At 46.4% G+C, this 21,981-nt stretch overlaps 1 protein-coding gene across 2 annotated transcripts in view; it reads left to right on the top strand.

The window, feature by feature from the left end:
• Positions 1–21,981, top strand: part of LOC147432939 (lon protease homolog, mitochondrial-like) — a 106,362-nt gene that overhangs the window by 35,435 nt on the left and 48,946 nt on the right. For both annotated transcript variants that reach the window (XM_086492686.1, XM_086492685.1), the window contains exon 2: positions 20,142–20,207. In XM_086492686.1, coding sequence (XP_086348812.1) covers positions 20,142–20,207 — 66 coding nt within the window. The remainder of the gene's footprint in view (positions 1–20,141; positions 20,208–21,981) is intronic.

Raw genomic sequence — 21,981 nt, 5'->3', positions numbered from 1 at the left:
CTGATCTTTTCTGAAATCTGAAAAGGACCATAATATCGCATACTGAGCTTAGGAAACAAGCGTTCCTTGCCTTTCCTTTTCCTTAACCTGGCCTTTTCAAAGCGCAAAAGCACCCAATCACCAAGTGAAAATACAAGTTCACGACGGTGATGACAACAGCTTTCTTTTGCTTAGCCTGAGTCTTCTCAAGAGCAATCTTTATCTTCCTGTATGTTTCATCCATATCTTGCACATACTTGTCTGCCTCAAAAATCTTGTCTTTAGTCTGCAAAATGGGCGGGACTTTCTTCCCTCCTTCCACTATCTCAAATGTTGCCTTACCTGTTGACGCATGCACAGTGTTATTGTAAGCATATTCAACCAATGGAAGATGGTGTTCCCAAGTTGCCTTGTGCTCTGACACATAACATTTGAGCAGGTCCAGAACAGTAGAATTTGCCTCTTCTGACTGTCCATCAGTTTGCGGATGAAACGAAGAAGAGAACTTTAGCGTAGTGCCCATATTCTCAAACAATGCCTTCCAGAAAAGACTCGTCATACGTGGATCCCTGTCACTGACAATTGACTGAGGCATCCCGTGATATTTAAAGATATTGCTCATAAATATCTTGACCATGTGTTCTGGCTTTATCTTCTTCCTCACAGGAATGAAATGGGCCTGCTTACTGAACCTACAAATAATAGTCCAAATTCCATCATTGCCTGTTTGCGTCCTTGGAAGATCAAAGATAAAGTCCATTGCTATGCTTTCCCATGGCCTATCTGGGATCGGCAATGGCTGCAACAATCCCGGTTGCTTTTGTCTGTCAAATTTGCCTTTTTGGCATGCTAAGCACGATCTTACAAATGTGTCAACATCTTGACGCAAAGCTGGCCAATAGAAGAATGCCTCAACCCCTTTCACTGTCGCATCAATTCCACGATGCCCAGCATAAGGTGGAGCATGACTTTCCATCAAAATCTTTGGCCGTAACTGTTTAGTAACGCATAACTTTCCATGCATCATGAGAAAGTCATTCTTAAGCATATAGTGCTCATGATGTTGGCCATCAACAAGCTGGTCATAGATCCTTGCAAAATCTGAATCTTCAGCATATTGTGTCTTTATTTCGTTTAGTTCACAATGGTACGGAATTGACACTGCTGAAATTTGGGGCTTTCGTGACAACGCATCAGCCACCACGTTCTTTTTCCCTTGCACATGCATAATCTGAAAATGGAACATTGACAAGATGTTTGCCCATCGCATGTGCTTCTCAGACAACTTCGTCTGTGTGAGAAAATATCGCAAGGTTTGATGATCCGTTTGGACAACAAAATCAGCCCCTAGGAGATAGTGTTTCCAACTAGTGAGAGCATGAATTACTGCCAGCAATTCTTTCTCATAGACTTGCAAGTTCCTTTCAGTCTTCAAAAGAATTCTGCTCTCATATGCGACTACTCGGCCATTCTGCATTAGAAGTGCACCAAGACTATGTCCACACGCATCACACTGAACCACAAAAGGTTTTGAAAGATGTGGCAAAATGATTACCGGATTTGAAGTCAGCTTCTCTTTCAAGTGTTTGAACGCTAAAATTTCCTTGGCTGTCCACTTGAAAGTAACTCCTTTTCCTTGTAGTGCATGGAGTGGAGAAGCAATCTCAGCAAAATTTCGGATGAACCTCCTGTAGTAGGAACATAAGCCGAGAAAGCTTCGAATGTCATGTACGGACTTTAAGTCTGGCCATGACCTAATTGCTTCCACTCTAGCGGGATCCATGCGTACCCCATCCTTTGAAACAATGTGCCCAAGGAAGTGAATCTCTTGCAAAAAGAATTCACTCTTCTTCGCATTAATGAGTAGCCTGTTCTTACGTAACTCATTGAAAACTGCAGTCAAGTGATCCCTATGCTCCTCTTCAGACTTCGAATGGACAATCATATCATCAAAGAAGGTACCCACGAAGTTTCTATGTGGTCTAAAAATTCTGTCCATCATTCTGGCAGGAGCATTTGTGAGACCAAATGGCATGACAAGAAACTCATAGAGACCAAATGTTGTCTTGAACGCAGTCTTATGAACATCTTCTGGCCTAATGCGTATCTGATGGTACCCACTCTTTAGGTCTATTCTTGTAAACAATGACGCTCCCTCAAGCCGATCAAGAATGTCGTCTATCCTCGGTATGGGGAACGTGTTCTTGATAGTATTCTTATTCAAGGCGCGATAGTCAATGCACATGCGCCATGAACCATCCTTCTTCTGCACTAAGAGTACAGGCGAACAAAAAGGGGATGAACTGGGCTGAATCAGCCCCTTCTCTAAAAGCTCGTTGACCTGACTCATAATCTCTTTCTGGTGGGCTGCACTAACCCTGTATGGTGATCTATTCGGTGGACTAGAACCTGGCACAAGATCTATAGTATGATCCTCAGGTCTCTCAGGAGGTAACTCCCCTGGCAAAGAGTCCGAAAAACAATCACTGAAAGCACTCAAAAAAATTGACCTGTCTTTATCTAAGGTAGACAAATTAGATACAACTTGAGGTACTTCTTTTGCAAAGATCAAGTACGCAGAAAGATGATTCTTTATTACAGATGAAATAGCGGAAGCAGAAACAACTGGAACAGACTCGCCTTTAAGCTTTACATCAAGGACATGAGTCTTTCCTCTATGTACAAGGGTAATCTTTTTGTTGTAAGTATCCACCATAGCATGCAACCTGTAACACCATGGGATACCCAGTAACACATCACAACCCTCAAGTGGCATAATGAAATTCTTCCGCATCCACATAGCTCTGAATGTGCAGACGAAGCTTCCCCAAAATGGGAGTAACGGGCTCTGAATGACCTGGGCATGCCAAACCTGCTTCCCCTGTCATACCCATCTCCTCTGCACGAATGCCCAACTTTGATGCCAATTCTGGTGATATGAAATTTGCACGGGCTCTTGGATCAAAGAAAACCAGCACTGTTTGGTCTCTAACTTTGCCCCAAGCTCTGCACAGCTCCGTGGCATCTGTGTTTGGCTGGTCTCCAACCAAATCTGGAACAAGTCCTGCACTTGGCTTTGGCTTCTTCCCTTTATGGTCTGACTTGTCATCCTTATCCCGTGACTTCTTCTGTGGGCATTCATTTGCAAAATGTCCTTCTTGTTCACAAATGTAGCATTTCTTGGCCTCCCTAAGAGCTTTCCGTTCTTCAAAAGTTTTGCCAAAAAAATGCCTCTTTTGTCCTTGTCCTCGTCCCGAAGAAGACTTAGACTGCTTCTTGGACGTATCACCTTCTTCAGTGGAGGGCTTCTATGTGGGAGGCTCAGAAGGCTTTGCTGCAACATTGCCCTTGGCTGAAAACTGTTTGCCCTGGGACCCTTTCTTGTGGCTATTAAATCCATCGGAATCTCCCTTCGACAGATTGCTGGCCACTCTTGCATTCTCTATCAATTGAAACATATTCATGACAGTAGTCTTTGTGCAGTAGTCCCTGATTTTCTTGGGCAATCCGCAACAGTACTTCTTAGTCTGTTCTGAAAATGGCACAAACCTGTAAGAGGTGACTGGCAACAGTGCGGCCCAAAACTGTTTATTGTACTCTTCCAGATTCGCACACTGTTTAGCATTCAATTCGTGCCATTCTGTCATCACATCCAGTTCAAAAGTGTCTGTCAACCATGCAAGCGCAAAAAGCTGTTTGAATTGGACCCACGTTGTTGGGACTTGACCCTGGTTCAACAATGCGGTCCACCATTGAAGCACATTCCCTTTCAAGAAAGTGGCAGCCTTGCGTATCTTTGAAGATTCCGTGAAGTTTCCTCCAGCATAAGCTGCATCGAACTGCTGTATGAAGGTCAAAGCCTTCAATTGGTCCTCAGTTCCTCTGAAAGTTTCAAACTTCACTCCTTGCCCACCTTCCTTGTAATCCTTCAGCTGACTCAAAGGAGCCACATTATCATAAACAGGTGCCTATAATAGTGGTGCTCCATGAGTGTTCATTCCAACACTCGCATCAACTGTTTTCCCTGTCATATCTGCATTTTGTACGTATGGCTGCGAAAAACCAGCCATACCAAATTGTGTTCCAGGCACTCTAAACTGGCCATAGGCACCCTGAAAACCTGGTTGGACACCCATGTTCGCGTACATAGGGTTACCCATGCATGTTTGCATTGTCCCGAACACATTCCTTGGCATATAACCTGTGGAAGGTCCAGCCATAGCTTGAAATACTGAACCACCTCCAAAATAACCAGGATAAGTATTAGGTAATGGAAGGGTCTGACGCATAGCGTGTTCATTACTCCCTTGACCATTCACAAACGGTTCCTGTCCAACTAAAGCAAGCTGCTTTGGATCATTGGACGCCGTTAGTTGCTCAACCACATGGGCTTTCTCTCGAGCATCATGAGTCCTCTGCACATTGGAAATCTCCTTTTCCTGCAACGGCTCAGTCATGCCCTGTGTAGGAGGTTGAAAACCTTGTGTCGGAGTTTGTAAGAACTCCTGCATCCTTGGGTTGTTAGCCAACTGCTGAAACATGTCCATGCAGCAATACAGTTGAGTTCTAAACAACCTGTCCTCTTCTTGAAGAGTTGAAGGAACTTTCTCCGTGCCATGTGAGGATGATCCCTCTTCAGGTACTTGGTCTCTCTTCTCTGCCATAACGACAAGCTCTGTGCTGCTTTCACCCACAACAATCCACGCTTCACTTTTTGAAGAAAAAGTGACTATCCCGTCGATGGAACCATATAACCGTCCTGTACAACGTAAAGGGCGGTACTATTTCAATTACCTGTTAACTTTACACAGAGCACTGAGAAGGGAAGAGAACACAGTTGCGTCCAGCGACTAGAATGTCAGTGCGCACACGAGACCGACACCCTGTAGGCCCCAAAGACTGGCGCCCCTTTCGGTATTTCTTTATTCAAATTAAGGTAGACGATCCGACCACTTCGCACAAGCTTTCACAAAGCTGTCCAAGCCTGGCGAGTGCTGAAAACGCAGGTTTTCGACCTGATTTTGGCAGCATAACGGCGCAAAAACCCCTGTAGGTCAAAAGCACCTGTCTAGGAGGGATTCCCTCGCTATCTGGAAGCTTTCTGGTGAGCCGTCACAGAATTTCAGCGGGCTGTAATTCCCTGTTTTTCACTGCCGGGTGCCCAAAAGCCTGTACACGCATCCCAAGGCTCTCACGAGGCTCCCCCGGTGTTCCCTTGCAGTTTTGGTGCGAAACCCTAAACCTGCAGAAAAACACAGCAGGCTGTAATTCGCTGTTTCGGATCGTTTTTAGCGGAGCGAACACGCCTACGCGTGTCCCAAGGGCTCCCGCACGCAATGGGACAGTTCCCTTGTGAATTGGACGAGTTTTCACGCGAGAAAACTCTCCGAACTCGCAATCTTTCACGATGGAACTGTGCGTACCTATGGGGGATTAGAAATTAGCTAATCCGGTTCCTGTTCAGAAGGCTCTTGCCTTGGCAAACGCGCATAAACCCCCAGAACTGTACATGTTCATGTGAGTAGCCCAACTAGTGGGGCATTACCATATGTGCCAAAGGGGAGAGAGAGATGCACGAGAGCAAATCATCGCACTACATGAGACAAAGGAGAAGGCAAGCTTTCCATTAAAGCTGTAGACCTGCACCCACTACTCACACACACACTGTAGCTTACTTGTGTTCAAAAATCAGCCTCCTCTCTCAAATTGGACGCCCCCTCTTCATGCTGGAAGTGGCAAAACTGCCTGGAGCCACCATGTGTCCAGTTTGCCCCTTTTGAGTTAATTCTCTAGTTCCCACTGACTTATAAAGTTAAAAGTGACTTTCCGAGTGGCCCAGACTTCATTTGGCGCACACAAGCTTCCATACTCATCAGAATTCAGTGCTAACTGGCTCGACCAGTCCCAGACTGACCGACCCAGACTCCCGCTGTGAGAAACCTATTCGGCCGCAGCCGTTTCACACTGGCCATGCAATGTCCACTTGCACCTTTTCAAGGGTTTTGGGGAAAACAAGTAAAAATAAAATAAATAAAAATACCTAGTACTTATTTACGGAAGGCAACAGGAAAAATACACTTCCTGGTGACAAATAGACTATAATGTCATCAAAGAACGTCTCAACAAACTATTGATGCGAGCGGAAAATCCGGTCCATCATTCTGTTGAACGTGGCAGGAGCATTTGTTAGACCAAACGGCATCACTAGAAACTCATAAAGACCAAATGTCGTTCTAAACGCGGTCTTGTGCACATCCTCTGGCCTTATACGAATTTGATGGTACCCCCTCTTAATGTCTATCCTGCTGAAAATTGCAGCACCCTCTAAATGATCGAGAATATAATCAATTCGAGGAATAGGAAACCTATTCTTGATGGTATTCTTGTTCAATGCACGGTAATCAATACTCATGCGCCATGAGCCATCCTTTTTTTGCACTAGGAGCACTGGTGAGCAAAAGGGTGAAGAACTAGGCTGAATCAGCCCCTTCTCTAATAACTCCTCAACCTCGCTCATAATCTCTTTCTGCTGCGCCGCACGAATCTTGTAGGGAGGTATAATTGGTGGGCTACACCCTGGCACCAAATCTATCCGATGGTCCTCAAGTCTCTCTGGCGGCAATTGTGACGGTAATGAATCTAAAAAACAGCCACTAAACTTTTGCAAAAATGCTGACCTTTCTTTATCTAACAGAGATAAATTTGATTGAGACATCGTGTGCAAAAATCAAGTACACAGAAAGATGATTCTTTATTACAGAAGTGATAGCAAAAGCAGATAGTATAGGGACAGACTCCCCTTTGAGCTTTACATCCAAAACATGAGTTTTGCCCCTATGCTGAAGGGTGATCATCTTGCCGAAGACATCCAGCACGCCATGTACTTTGAACATCCAAGGAATTCCAAGTAGCGCATCGCACCTTCCAATGGCATGATATAGAACTCTTCTGTGTCCACATACGACTGAATATGCAGACGCAACTTTCCAATAATGGGAGTAACACAATCTCAGTGGCCACGACATGCCAACCCTGCCTGTGCTGTGTACCCCATCTCTTCAGCTCTGATGCCTAGCTTCATAGCTAACTCTGGTGATATAAAGTTTGCTTTGGCACCTGGATCAAAAAGGATGAGTGCCGTCTGATCCCTAACTTTACCCCATGCCCTGCATAACTCTCTGGCATCTGTATTGGGCCTATCACCCACCATATCTGGCACCAAACATGCCGTGGGTTTAGGCTTCTTGCCTTTCTGGTCTTCTTTATCATCTGAGTCAGCTGGTCTTTTCCTTTGTGGACAATTGGTAGCAAAGTGACCAGGTTGCTCGCAAATAAAGCATTTATTTTCAGCCATTAGGATCTTCTTTTCCTCGAGCAACTTGCGCACAAAAGACTTCCTTTTTTGCTTCTTTGCATGCGCACCAGAAGTCCCGGCTGAATCCTTGTCTTTGGTGGCCTTTTCTGACCCTTGTGACGCATCAGGAGCCGTTTTTACAAATGGCTTTTTCGCTGAATTTTTCTTTTGCTGCTCTCCTTTCTCGTTGCTCGGAAACCCACTGTCCTCTCCTTTCAACAAGGCAAGACCAGTGTTAGCAACTTCCATAAGCTGAGTGACAGTAGCCACTCTGTTCTTGGTATAGTAATCGCGAAGCCCTTTAGGCAACCCAGAATAGTACTTCCCTATCTGCTCTGTCAATGGCACAAATCTGTAGTAGGTCACTGAGAGTAATGCTTTACAAAACCTCCAATGGTACTCCAGCAAGCTCTTGCATGTAGCCGATGTAAGCTGGTGCCAATTTGTCATCACGTTGGCTTCAAATTCATTTGACAGCCAAGCAGATGCAAACATTTGCTTGAAGTAAACCCAAGTGGCGGGTGCCTGTCCTTGCATTAACAATGTTGTCCACCATGTAAGCGCATTGTCGTTTAAGAAAGTGGCAGCTTTCCTGACCTTAGAGGCCTCTGTATAATTCCCTGCTGCATAAGCTGTATCAAACTGCTGGAGGAAAGTGAGAGCCTTTGCTTTATCCTCGAAGCCACTGAAAGTACTGAACTTTACAACTGCACCACCTTCTTTGTAAGCTTTCGGCTTCTCCAGTGCCCCCAAGTTGTCATAAGGAATGTTCTGCAACATGGGGCACTGTAGTAGGCATGATCCGCACATTTTGGCCATTCACATTTTGCGTCAGAGGTGCGATATCTGGCTGCTGTCCAAAAAAACCAGTCATGCCAAAATGACCCTGTGGCACCCCCAAACTGGCCCTGGTTGCACCGAAAACCTTGCTACATGCCGATACTACTATACATAGGGTTTGGCATCATGCCTTGCATACCCCCAAACACTGTTCGTGGCATGTACGGCTGACTTCCAAGTGCATAACCAGCCATATTTTGGAACATTGATCCACCCCTGAAATACTCAAGATGTACCGTGGGTGGTGGAAAAATTGGGTGCATTGCCTGGTAACTAGTTCCTTGTCATTTCAAAACAGCATGCGGGCTCTAAAAGGTGGCGGGCTGAACTGGCATAACCTGTGGAATAGGCACGGGAGGAACTTGTTCTGGAGCCCCTGACTCCGCAACATGCGAGTGTTCCCTATCCTCTTGAATCACATTAAGTACTTGGGGTTGAGCCTCAACAAGCTCCGTATGCGGTGTAGGTTGCCTATTTTGCTGTTGCACTGGTGGCGCTTGCAAGAACTCCATAAACCTTGGATTCTGCACCAGTTGCGAAAAGACATTCACCGCGGCAACTAACTGAGTCCTGAACGCATCATCCTCAAGTTGCCCAGTCATAAAGCCCTGTACTATTGGAGGGACATTCACATTAATAGGAGGTACAAACTGACGTGGCCCGTGAGCTCTTGCCAATCTCGAAGACCATAGGAACTTCCTGTCTATCCTTCGAAGAGGAACCCTCTTCCATAATGCCCTTCCCTTTGTCGGTCATAGTGTAATCCCTCGTTCCTATACTGTGTGTCTTTACCCAAAACAACCGAGGCTCACTCTTTTGAGGAAAAAGTGATCGATGTCCTGGCAACGGAACCTTGAAACCGGCCCGTGGGGTGGACTTTAGACACACACAGAGAGAACGTGCAAAGTAAACTTGCGACGGGAATTAACACTTAAGCACACACACTGCTCGGAAGCTAGAATGCCCCGAGCAGACGCCGACAACCTGTAGGCCCCAAAATTGGCGCCCCTTTCGGTTTTTCTTTACTTTGAGAGGGTAAATTACAAAGTAGTCCTGGGAATCCTTTACTTGTATCCCGCTAGATACTACCAGTTTTGGCCAAATTTCAGCAGCATAACAGCCCCAAAACTTGCCCGAAACCGATTCCCCTGCTGGAACTTACTTCCACTGACGTATACCCTCTGATTCCTGCCCAAAAACAGTAAATTCAGCATGCCGTATTTATTGGTTTTTGCCCTGTTTTCAGCCCCAAACAGTCCCCTAGCTGTCCTCTGCTAGTGGGGCACGATTCCCAATGGTTCTGGCGCCGTATGGCTGAAAAACAGTCAATTTACAGCGCATACACAGCGTTGAAAACGCACCTGTACGGTGAGGTTATAACCCTCACCAGTGCCTGCTTTGGAGTAGCAGTTAGCTACCCCTGTTGCTGTTGAAGGAGGCTCTTGCCTCAGCACAAAAGCATGAACCCACACAGCTGTACATCAATTCAATGAAGAGCCCTCTTGTGAGGCATCACATAACTGCACGTAGGGGGGAGAGAGAGCAGTGTGTAGCGTGCAGGGCATCACTCCTAGCACCACACTGTACATAGAGGGAAAGAAAGCACTCCATAGCTCTTAACCTGTGACAAAATGCATAATGAGGCCTCTCCCAGCATAAAATTCAGCGCCACTTTTTCTTGCATGAGGAAAGTGCTGCCACTTGGCGCATTTATAGATCATTTCCCGTTTCGGGGTTGCCGCCTAGAAATTTCCCGATTGGTTGCCCAGTTGACTTCGCGGCAGAGTTGTTAAATGTTCCCCTGGTCATACCGAAGGTAATGACGCGAACACATTTCATGGCCCAAAATAGCAGTTTCCTAATTTTTAGGAGATGCTTCCGTTGGTCTCCCACTGGTCATCTGACCATCTATCCTCATTGGGACCGCATCCAAAAGTGCAATGTGGCCCAACTGTCGGATACTTTCTGTTGGTAGTGCCACCTTGACTTTATGCCTTTATTGAGTTCACTTCCTAGTATCTACCAACTTGCTAAGTGCGACGGGGGGACCAACATGATCTTGCTCTGAGCCTAGACATCCTCTTACCATACGAATTCCTATGTCGGCCACTTCCCGTCTGCGGGTGAAACTACCGTTCACATTGGCCATACAATGTCCGACCGTTTGCTACTTCAAAAAGAGGGTCTCAAAAATAAAACAAAAATCATTGGAAAGAAACCAACAACTAAGGTTAGCAGTTGCCACGTCCTCGTGACATAGTTAACAGCTGCCACGTCCTCGTGACACATGGTCATGGGCATCCTCTGTGGAGAGACCCTTGAAAGTCGGAAACTTAATATTTACCTTAGCTAGAACGCTTGTGAGCTCCTCCATGGCTGTCTGTGTAGGAGCTTGTTGCAGTTGAGCTTGTTGTAACACAGGGGATGAGAGGTTTATTGATGGGGGTGACCGAGGAGGTGTAAAACTGGTTGAGGGTTAGGGGTAATGGGGCTGGTGGACTTCTGCTTAGCAAGAAGGGTTGACGTTTCCTATGGTGGTACTTCGAAGGACTTATTAGTGGGCTTTGTCGCTCTCTTTGACTGCCTTGTATGCGTCATGCAGTAATTAAACGCCCACCCAAGCTTTGGTCAGGAAGACCTTAACTTACTGAACATTGGTCCAGACTCCACTAGACTAGGGCGAGTGACTAAACCTCCTGGCTAGACCTTGACGAGAGGACTAGACCAAGCCGAGAGACGACTAGACCAGGACGAGAGACTAGACAAGCATGTCTAGACGGGCGTGTTGAAAACTAAGCAGGTCGAGGGAAAACTAGATGGGACCAAGTTGAAACAGTCCCAGACCTGTGCAAACCAATCGTGATACAGAGAGCTGAAACCAGGTAGCTCCTTGACTCGACTTTCGTTGGAGTGAGACTTCAGTTAAGGTCCCACCAGGCGTGGCGAGCTCTTGTAGTGGAAATAATGTGTCGTGCTCTCTACAGTGGGTGCTCCTTAGTGCAATGTACGTGACACCTCACTCCAATAGAATGACAACACAGAAAACAAGGAACAACAGAGGAACAACACAGAGACGTCAATAGTAGAACCTGAACATATGGGATTGGTCTAACTCAAAGAAACCCGTACAGACTTTGGCATGGCAGCACACTTAGCTCCAGCCAAGAACTCATAGTTACAATGGGGTGTCGAGGCTCAACTGTGTAGGGATGGTGCGGACGTGCTGTGTCTAACTCAAGATAATAGACTCTGGACTACTGGCCACACAAAATAGATGATATCGATAACTCCTAAACAACTACGGATATATACAACCATAAAGAGCCACCAACGACTCACAAATATCTAATCCAACTAAGACTATCTCAAAACTATGGTCGTGGTGGTGTGGCCCTGCGTCCGCTAAACCACCACCTGTATGCCTGCCACGTCACTGCCCAGGAAAAAGTCCGTCCAGTGTGGACTCAGCCCAACTGCAACTAACTGTTTGTCTAGTACCTGTGACACTGTAGCTCTCCTACAGTGGCATAGACTGCCCAGGGGCCTGATGTGTCTTTGAGTAGAAAATGATGTTCCTCCCTGTGAAACTATCCTCAAAAGCACCCACATCAAGGTGTAGGGATCCATTACAGTTCCAAGTAGCAACTTTGAGTGTGGTTCCATAGGTCTCGCACCGTCATGCGGAGCGTCGCTCTAATATCACCATTCTTCCATCCCAATAAAAAGCGATCTTTCCTTTTTCCCTTGCCGCTCTAATCTCCGGCATTACCTCTTGCATATGAGCAATCTCGGAGAGGGTGAGGCCATCTCCTAGAAAGATGCCCGTCTTCTTAAGAGTTGTCTCTTCTTCAAAAAATCGTTTTTGGCTTCCATGGAGGGTAAACGAAGGATAAGTGCCCTTTCCTTCGAGGTTTCCCCATTGCTGCCATTTTTCTTATTGCTCACTCTCCAAGCTCTTGTATGCGTCGGCTCATTAACTCTCATCATAGTCATGAGTTCTTTTACCTCTTCATCCACATTATCTTTGTCTTTTAAGGCCACAAATTCTAACATGTAAGGCAACACACGTCTTCTTTTTTCCTCTTCTAGTGTCAGGTTAATAATGGTAGGTGTGGACGTTTCCTTGCCTTTCCCTTTCTTGGCAACCATGATCTATTTCTCGCCCTCGTACGCTTTTTGTTGAGTCTTTGTGATGACATCCACCCAAGAAGTCGTCATTTCTTTGTGTTGCTCCTACCCTCCTTGATGGCCCGCACTTGCTCTTTAATCGTGTTGAGTTCTTCAATTACCGAGGGTTGAAGCCCTCCCTCTTCAAGTGCGTTTCGCGATTGTACCTCTGCAGGTTGAGTAATGCAATCTTTGCATCTTGGGCAGTCACACGTCTTTTAAGTGTGTTTATCTTGCTTTCTTGAGCCGACACGCGTTCTTCGAGCATCTTTATAGTGCCTAAGAGGTTGCGGTTAATTTTGTTGATGGTCTCGCACATCTCTTCTTTGCATTTTTGAATGGCCTGCTCCAAAGGGTCGTCCTTGTCAACTTGGTTCTTCATATGAGAGAGAGAGAGAGAGAGAGAGAGAGAGAGAGAGAGAGAGAGAGAGAGAGAGAGATGAAATGTTATATTAACGTCTTCAAAAGGCCATAGTGACCTATGAGACCAGAAAGTTACAAGGTGGTGGATCTGATACAAAGTCAGAGTAACAAAATAACCTAATCAACAGTACAAAACAAAGATATATATTATGGGATTCTAGATAGGTCGATGTGAGCTAAACCGAAAAACTAAGCAAAAATGGGCGGCTAGTTGGGATAGCTGAATCACAAAAGATCTAGCATCGGTCGTTGGCGAATCTCATCAATTTCCTCCATGGTTAGTAGTCTGACCGGGCGTCGTGCATTCCTGGCCAGCATGCTCTGAATCTTTTGACGTAGCCTCTGTCGATGCTGTGTAGTCCTGTGCAGTCGTGGGCGCCTGGATTTCCCCAGTTCAATCGCTCGGTCAATCAATGTGCCTCTGGTGTGAGACGAGGGGGAGCTCTGCTGTGGGAGTGGCTCTTGCGGCTGTCTCGTGTCTGCTCTGAAGAAGTCTGTAATCCGTCTTTGAGACTGGTTAGCCTCGCCATTCATCAGGCTCTCTCTGTGTTTGCGCAACTCGAGCAAGAACAAACCCAAGCATCTTTGATCTTCGTATCCCATTATTCTTGAGAGTGGTCCAAAACCCTCTATGAACAAGCAATGGAAGCGGCCTCGTATCTCGTAGTAGACGGGGCAGCGGCATGTATAATGCAGCTCTGTCTCAGGTTCCATGTCACACAAGGGGCATGTCCTAGCCTCTGTTGGTACTCCGCTATATCTCTCGGTTTCAATCCGCAGCTGGTGAGACGATGTGCGTAACTGGCCAATAGCACACCGTATCCCATGAGACAGGTGGGTATCCATGTATCTGGGTCTCATCACAAAACCATCTTCCGTAAGCTAGAGAAGGTGGTCTCTGTAGAAAGCCATCTTCGTGCCCAGTTCTTGTGCTGGTTGTATCCATGTCCTCCTGGTATCTAGCTGGGTCAGGTCTTGGCGGATGAGCTTGGTGATCTTCGACTGTGTAAGAATGAGAGATGGTGCATCCAATGAGTACTGGAATGGTGGCAGCCTGTCTATGCTGAACGCATGCGCCTGAAACCATGATGTCATCTCCCCATACCAGCATGTTGTATCTCCTTGTATGGCTAACTGTCGGGAGGACTCAAGTGCTATGCGAGCATATCTGTCTCTGGGAAGTTCCCATGTGCGGTTTATGAAGGAGACTGATCTGGTGAGCGCCTCTACCACTAGTGGGGGGGCCGCCAGCTTTGCTCGGATAATGGCCCGTGGCACTGATGCCTTGGCTCTAATGAGCCGCGAGATCATAGAGACGAGAGGCTTCTCCATGTTCCCCCATCCGTCTGTGCGACCCTGCCTCCCGTGGTGATCCAATGAAGGTCCCCATATCTCAGCCCCATAGAGCAGTGCTGAGGCCACCAAGGTGTCAAAGAGCCAGAGCTTCGTCCGAGGTTCCTGAAACTGAACCTGCGAACACATCCTCTCCAATCTACCCAATGCTGCGTGGGCTCTAGTCAGTCTGGTCTCTGCTGCTCTTCTGAGTGAGAATGTGGCTCCAATAAAAACCACTCCAAGGTAAGTGTAAGCGTCTGTGTACTCCACAGTCTCCTGGCCGTATGTGAATGTAGGTGCTGATCTCCTGATCCACTGTGGGGTGGTATTAAACACCATAACCTTGGTTTTACCAAGGTTGACAGACAAACCACTTTCGTGGGCAAACGTATGCAAAGCATCCAATTGGCGTTGCATTCCCTCTGGGGATTCGGAGATCAACACAATATCGTCCGCATATAACAAAAGTGGAATCCATGTCCCTGCCAACTATGCACCTTTATCCCCATCCTTGTCAATGTAGTCAGAAACCTCATCCACATACATACGGAAAAGAGTAGGAGAGAGCGGGCAACCCTGCTTCACCCCAATAGTGGAGTGAACCGGTATTGAGAGTCCCTTCGGGGTGCGTACGTGCTCTACTACTGATTTGTATAATGCCATGATCCCCCAAATGAGCTCTGTGGGTACTCCCATTTCCTGTAATCTGCGCATCAGTCTAGCTCTGGGTACCGTGTCGAAAGCTTTGCAGAAGTCCACAAAGCTACAATAGATCCGTCTCCCATGAGATCTGCCTTCCTCGATGATGGCCCTGAGTGTTAGGATATGGTCAAGAGTAGAGAAGCCTCTCCTGAATCCTGCCTGCCCAATTGCACGCCTTCCTTCCCTCTCTGCCCATCTACTGCTCAAGAATGGATGCATACAACCGTGCCAGTGTGTGCCCGATCATAATAGTGTGATAATTCCCAGGCTCCATGGGGTCTCCTGATTTGAAGATAGGTACGATCGTAGATAGGCTCCAAGTGTCCGGTAGGCCCTCACACATGGCACGGTTAAACATAACTGCTAGAAGCTCTGCTAGTAGGTCTTTGGCATGCATGAAATGCTCAGCTACTAGGCCCTCATGATCATATGCTCTCCCAGTCTTCATCCTGTCAATAGCTTTCTTCACCATCTCAACGGTGAAAAAGACACATGTATGTGGGCATGGGTCGGGGGGGGGTTGGGGAGGGGAGGCTGTTCAGGTACTGTGTACTCTCTCTCTCTCTCTCTCTCTCTCTCTCTCTCTCTCTCCTCTCTCTCCTCTCTCTCTCTCTCTCTCCTCCTGCCCCTCTGCTGCCCTGCGCGCTCGCTCTGCTCCCTCGCCGCCCCTCTCGCCGTGCTCGCTGACCCCCGCCGCCGTGCTCGCTGCTGTGCCCCTGCGTTGCTGTGCCCGCCTGCAGCCCCGTGCCCAGTGCCTCCCCCCTCCTCGCGTTGCCTTTGCAAACCGGCCCCCCCTCGCCTCGCTTGCAGGCCCGCCAAGACGCGTGAATGAGCAAAGGCAGCACACCCCCCCCCCCCCCCCCCCCCCAAAAAAAAAATAAAAATAAATTAACGCGTAGGATTTCCCCCCCTTCTTCTACGCGTAGGAAGTGTTTTTTTTTTTAAAATTTTAATAAACCCCGCCCCCCTCCCCTCCCCACTCTCTCTACCATACTTCCCACTCCCCTCCCCCCCCCACTCTCTCTACCATACTTTACCCCCCCCCCCCCCCCCCCCACCAAACACGTTTGTTTTGTTTTCGACACACACACACACACACACACACACACACAGAGTTGAGCATTTTGAGGGCGCATATTCTGGTGACTCCCTTGTGGCCGGCTCCCCCAATTGCCCAGCTGTCTCGCCCGCTGCTAGGGTGGGTGCACACGTATAGCTAACTCCCTTGCGGACGGCGATCAAGCATGAGGAAGACAAACGATAAAGCCGACCCCCTAGAGGATGCCATTCGAAAATGCAAAGAGGAAATGACGGAGACCATCACCAAGTTGAACCGCAATCTCTGGGGCACAATAAACATCCTCGAAGGACGTGTGCTGATCCAAGAGAGCAAGATAAGCACGCTGGAAGACCGAGTGACGACCCAAGAGGAAGAGATCGCGTCACTCAAGAAAGAACTCGCCGAAGCCCGATCAAGAAACACACTGGAAGAGGGCGAACTCCAACCCTCAGTAATTGAAGAAATCAACACGATCAAGGAACAAGTACGGGCCATCAAAGAGGGAGAAGAACAGCACAAAGAAATGACGACTTCTTGGGTGGATGTTCTTACCAAAACCCAACAGAAGGCGGACGAAGCCGAGAAATGGATCAAGGTGGCCAAGAAAGGAAAAGACAAGGAGATAACGCCCACGTCCACACCCAACAACATCATTAACGAGACACTAGAGGAGGAGCAGAGGAGAAGGGTGCGTGTTTACATGTGAGAATTTGCGGTCTTAAAGACAAAGGCAATGTGGACGAAGAAGTAAAAGAGCTCACAGCCCTGATGGGGATTCATGAGCCGACACATGAGCCGACACACACAAGGGCATGGAGAGTGGGCAACATAAAGAAAAATGGAGGCAGTGGAGAAACCTCAAAAGAAAGAGCACTCATCCTTCGTTTTCCCTCCATGGAAGCAAAGAAGTCATTCTTGAAGAAAAGACCAACTCTTAAGGAGACTAGCATCGTTCTCGGGGACGATCTCACCCTCTCGCAGATCGCTCATATGCAGGAAGTAATGCCGGAGATTAGAGCGGCAAGGGGAAAAGGCAAGATCGCTTTTTACCGAGACAGAAAAGTAGTAATACTGGAGCGACGCTCCACATGACGGTGCGAGACTTATGGGACCACACTCAAAGTAGCTGCCTGGAATTGCAATGGATCTATGCGTCTTGATGTGGGTGCTTTTGAGGATAGCTTTACTGGAAGAGACATCATCTTCTACTCTGAGACACACCAGGCCCCGGGGCAATCCATGCCTCACATCAGTGGATATAGGTGGGAGACAGCCTACAGACAGGAGACACGCTCAGAGCACAGAGGGCGGGGCTCGGGAGGAGTGGCAGTGTTATTTAGAGAGGATCTGCAGTCACTGATACATATAGCCCGTAGGGACGAGCAGGCCAGGTACATGTGGGTGAGACTGAAAGCAGAGATAGGCAGATACCTCTATCTAGCTATTTGTTACTTTCCCCCGAGTACATCAGTTTATGCACCACCCAGGGGACAATCCCCTTTCTCTATTTTGGATGATGACATATGGGAGTTCTCTAGGGACGGTGACATTATCATCCTCGGGGACTTCAATGCTAGGACTGCCCATCACCAGGCAGTGTTTTATGATACTTCAGAGGAGATGCTAAGAGAGATAGATGTGGCAGATACGGGCCTTTCCAGACTATCAAACGATATGGAATATACTGAGTATGGGCGACACCTGATAGACATGGGCACTGCACATGGACTGGCCATCTTGAACGGCCTACATAGATTTCCTGCTGCGCGGGAGGTTTTACATGCTTCCCACACAGACATGGAGCCAGCACGGTGGACTATGTCACGGCATAACCGAATCTTATCTCTAGTATCCAAGATCTCACAGTTGGGCCCAGACCGGTCGGGGTGGCAGTGGATCATGCTCTGGTGTCAATGACCATCTCTTTCCAATTCAGTGTAGCACACACACACACACACAGAGAGAGAGAGAGAGAGAGAGAGAGAGAGAGAGAGAGAGAGAGAGAGAGAGAGAGAGAGAGAGAGAGAGAGAGAGAGAGAGAGAGAGAGGTGCCTGATGGCGATGCCTTTAGACTAGTAATAATAATGATGATGATGCTACCTATATGACAAAGAAGAAGGCGGGGGATGGAAGAGGTGGCGGCGGCAGCGGAGCCGAAGGTGGAGGTCCATAAGGCAATGGTGGTTGCACTTTGGGAGTAACACGTGGAAGCTCTCATGCAGTCATACACTTGAAGACAGTACCCAGAAATTGGTCAACATCTCCCAAACTCTGTCGTGACGAGCTAACAAGGGAATTGTGATAAGGGACATGAGGGATAGAAGGGGTTCTCTGATACCTTTGTAATCACTTCTGGTGAGGAATTAGGCGTAAACACAGAGATGATTACAATCTGCAACACTCGGGAACACTTTATCACCAAAACAACTTGAAATAACTGAATGGAAATAGAGAGTGAAGGGGGAGAGAGAGATGACAAAGCGGGAGCTGTACACAATTTGTGGCCCTGAACTGCCCTTGTTAGTGTCCCTTGTTGGGTATTTCTTTAGCAATAAATCACTTCTTTGTTTGAAAATTCGGAGGGCTGAAATTTGAGTGTGTGCTCAAGCAAAGACATGATCACAATCTGCAAATCTTGTGCGCAAAATTGAGATAGAGAGAGGGGTGCTTTTATAGGTTATGAGGTTCTGCAACAATGGCAGGTCTCCAAAAACAGCCCCCCCCCCCCCCCCCCCCCCCCCCCCGGTGCCCGCTCCTAAAAGAAAGAAAATTCCTTTTTTAAAGCAGAATAAAAAGTCAATATTTTTAAAATTCAGTTTTAGAGTGAAAAAAATCTGTGTTCTTAGATTTTGCACTGTTTTAGAGACAAAATTTGCAGGAGTGAGAATCTGAAATTCAGGTTTAGAGACAAATAATCAGTGTTTTGAGAGACAATGAGCGGCATAGAAGGATTCTGGCTTTGACGAAGAGATTGGCATGGACCACCTTTCTAGAGAGAGAGAGAGAGAGAGTTTGTGATTGGCCAAATAGATGCAATAATCAGTTGCGTCTATGACCTCGACGCAAAAACCTACCCCTAAAACCCTTGACCCGTCACACAATTAGCTCCTCACATCATGTACAATTGCGGATAGCTTCAACCTTGGTTGGATACATGCTAGACCCTTGGACGAAACAATGTGTCCCAAGAAGTGTATCAATGGTAGAAAGAACAAACTCTTCTTTTCCGTTGATCACCAATCTGTGTTCCTGCTGGGCTTTGAACACTCGTGTCAAATTCTTTCTATGCTCTTCTTTGGATATGGAGAAAATGATGATGTCATCAAATAATTCGCCCACATACTATCTATGCTCTTGAAAGATCCTATCCATTATCTTGTGGAATGTTGCAAGAGCAGCAGTGACCCCAAACGGCGCCACCAAAAATTCGTACAATCCAAGGACCTTTAGAATGCGGTCTTGTATATCTCTCCAAGAGCGGTCTTGATCTTATGGTTTTACGATCTATTCTACCGAAGCAAATATAACCCTATAATCTATCAAGTATATCATCGATCTTGGGTATTTGAAACTTGTTCCTGATGGTAATCTTATTAGGAGCCCAACACAATGACAAAGTTACCTTTTTAACTTCGAGTAGCTATTTCCGAATAGAAGTGTCATCCTTCTTTTTTTGCTGTTCTTGATGTGCTCAAAAGGGGCTAAGTTATATAAGTAGCTTCTCACATTTCATTTATTGCTAGGAAAGGAGGATTTGTGGGATGATGCTTGGTTTTCTATGAAAGTGTTGTGAATACTATATTTTCGATTCTCGTTATAGCTGCATAATTCTCAACTTGGAGTTGCAAAGTGACGCACACACAATACATTGTGTGTGTGTGTCACAGAAGAGTAGAGTTTGGTAAAATTGATTGTGAAGATTCAATCGTCTAGCTTCTTTCTCAAATTGGAGCGCAAAGTGACGCACACACACTACACGTGCGCGCGCACAGAAGAGTAGAGTTTGGTAAAATTGATTGTGAAGATTCAATCGTCTAGCTTCTTTTGAATTGTTAACTTCTATAATGATAAATTGTGAGCGGCAAAAGTGACACACACACGCACACGCACACGCACACGCACATGCGCGCGCACACACACACACGCACATGCGCGCGCACCTCTGTAGATTGCATTCTTTTTTTTATGTTTGTATAGGTCCATGGTTTTTATGATTTTCCCTGAAACACAGAGACATGGAACACTCTGTAGGATCTTAATTAGTACTTGTTGCTGTTGCAGGTTCTTGTCGTTCCTTTGACAGAGAAACCTGCTTTTCCTGGTCTTTACAGGGCTCCTACAATAACGGTAAGCACCTTCCTGCTCCAGTTATTTCTGGTAAACTCTTGAGTCTCTCTGTGTTGTAGAGATTTTTCTTCTTTATCCAATTTTGACATGGACCATCAGTTAGTTAATGTTTTTTTTACAAAAATGGTGTCATTTTCCTCACTCCTCTCCATTTTCCCTGTTTTTGACAACTGTACCTACAACTGATTGCATATTTACTGGAGTGGTTTTCAGTTGGATGCCCAAAGGGACTTCTAACAAGATAGTGGTATTAGAGCTTTGACTTGCATCTGGCCCACAACACTAGTTTCTTTTTGATACCTTCACTTTATCAGTTGGCATACTTACTGCTCTGGTTCCGGCCATCAAATTTCAGTTCACACAACAAATTTAGGTCTTTTAATGTTTTTATCCCCATTGGAAGTATGCACCACACATTTCGTTTTTTGTTTATTGCACTTTTGGTTGTGCGAGAATGGGTGATGTTTCTTTGCAACGAAAGGAAAGGTATGTTAGTATTAGCTATGGTACCAACAGCAGTGAGCTCTTATATAAGATTATTTGTTATAGGCTTGGACACTCCAAGCAAGAAATCAATAGCAACACATGAACAAAAGCTGTAAATAACTGAACTGAATTTGAAAAGAAAGATGCATGTGCTTGGGGTGAGTGCGTTTTGCATGAGTGCTTGTGGTTGAGGTGTGTGCCTCTATGTTGGCCTGCTCTTCCTGTTCTGCCCGTTTACTGCTTGTTTTTTTTTAATTGTTTTTGCTCCTGTTTGATGGGTGATTTAGGTTTTGGTTTGGTGGGTGTGCTGGGTGGTTCGTGCCTCGGTTTCAGATATCCATCATATAGTGTTTCCGTTGGAAGGTTGAAGATATCATAGCCCTATCAATTATTGCCAGGGATGGCTGTAGGCTCTCTCTCTCCCGGTGTAGATTCTTCTTGTAATAGCGATGTCTCTTCTGCTGGGATGTGCCATTGTATACAGCCTTGGAGATTTGGAGTTGGCTATTGGAGATTCTTTGGTGGGGTTTTCTGCCTCCTCTCGACGTCAGGGTGGCCTATTTCTGCTTCAGCTCTCTGCTATTTTCTTCCATCACTCCCTTGCTCCTAGCTTTTGTTGTATCACCCATCTTTTGTTGTTTGATGGGTGATTTAGGTTTTGGTTTGGTGGGTGTGTTGGGCGGTTCGTGCCTCGCTTTTAGATTTCTATCATATATTGCTTCCGTTGGAAGGTTGAAATATCATAGCCCTGTCAATTATTGCCAGGGATGGTTGTAGGTTATCTCTCTCCCGGATTTTTGGTGTAGATTCTTCTTGTAATAGTAATGTCTCTTCTGTTGGGATGCGCCATTGTATACAGCCTTGGAGATTTGGAGTTGGCTATGGGAGATTCTTTGGTGGGGTTTTCTACCTCCTCTTAACGTCAGAGTGGCCTATTTCTGCTTCAATTCTCTGCTATTTTCTTCCATCACTCCCTTGATCCTGGCTTTTGTTGTATCACCCATCTTTTGTAACTTTGCATCATTAGTAGTTTTTGCCCTATGGCTTGTAATCATTGAATATCTTAGTGGTTTTTTTCACTATCAGATCTGTTACGTGTGTATGCCTACAGGTTGATGTAATGCCTTTGGGATTGTGATTTTGATTACGCTACCAAGCTCCAGTTTTGTGAGAGAGAGAGAGAGAGAGAGAGAGAGAGAGAGAGAGAGAGAGAGAGAGAGAGAGAGAAATGAAATGAAATGAAATGTTATATTAACGTCTTCAAAAGGCCAAAATGACCTATGAGACC

This window comes from Adiantum capillus-veneris, chromosome 20 (assembly GCF_014529385.1).
Source record: "Adiantum capillus-veneris isolate H3 chromosome 20, ASM1452938v2, whole genome shotgun sequence".
Taxonomy (NCBI): Eukaryota; Viridiplantae; Streptophyta; class Polypodiopsida; order Polypodiales; family Pteridaceae; genus Adiantum; species Adiantum capillus-veneris.
The sequence above is the reverse complement of the archived record's forward strand: the minus strand, read 5'-3'. Positions and strand labels throughout refer to the sequence as shown.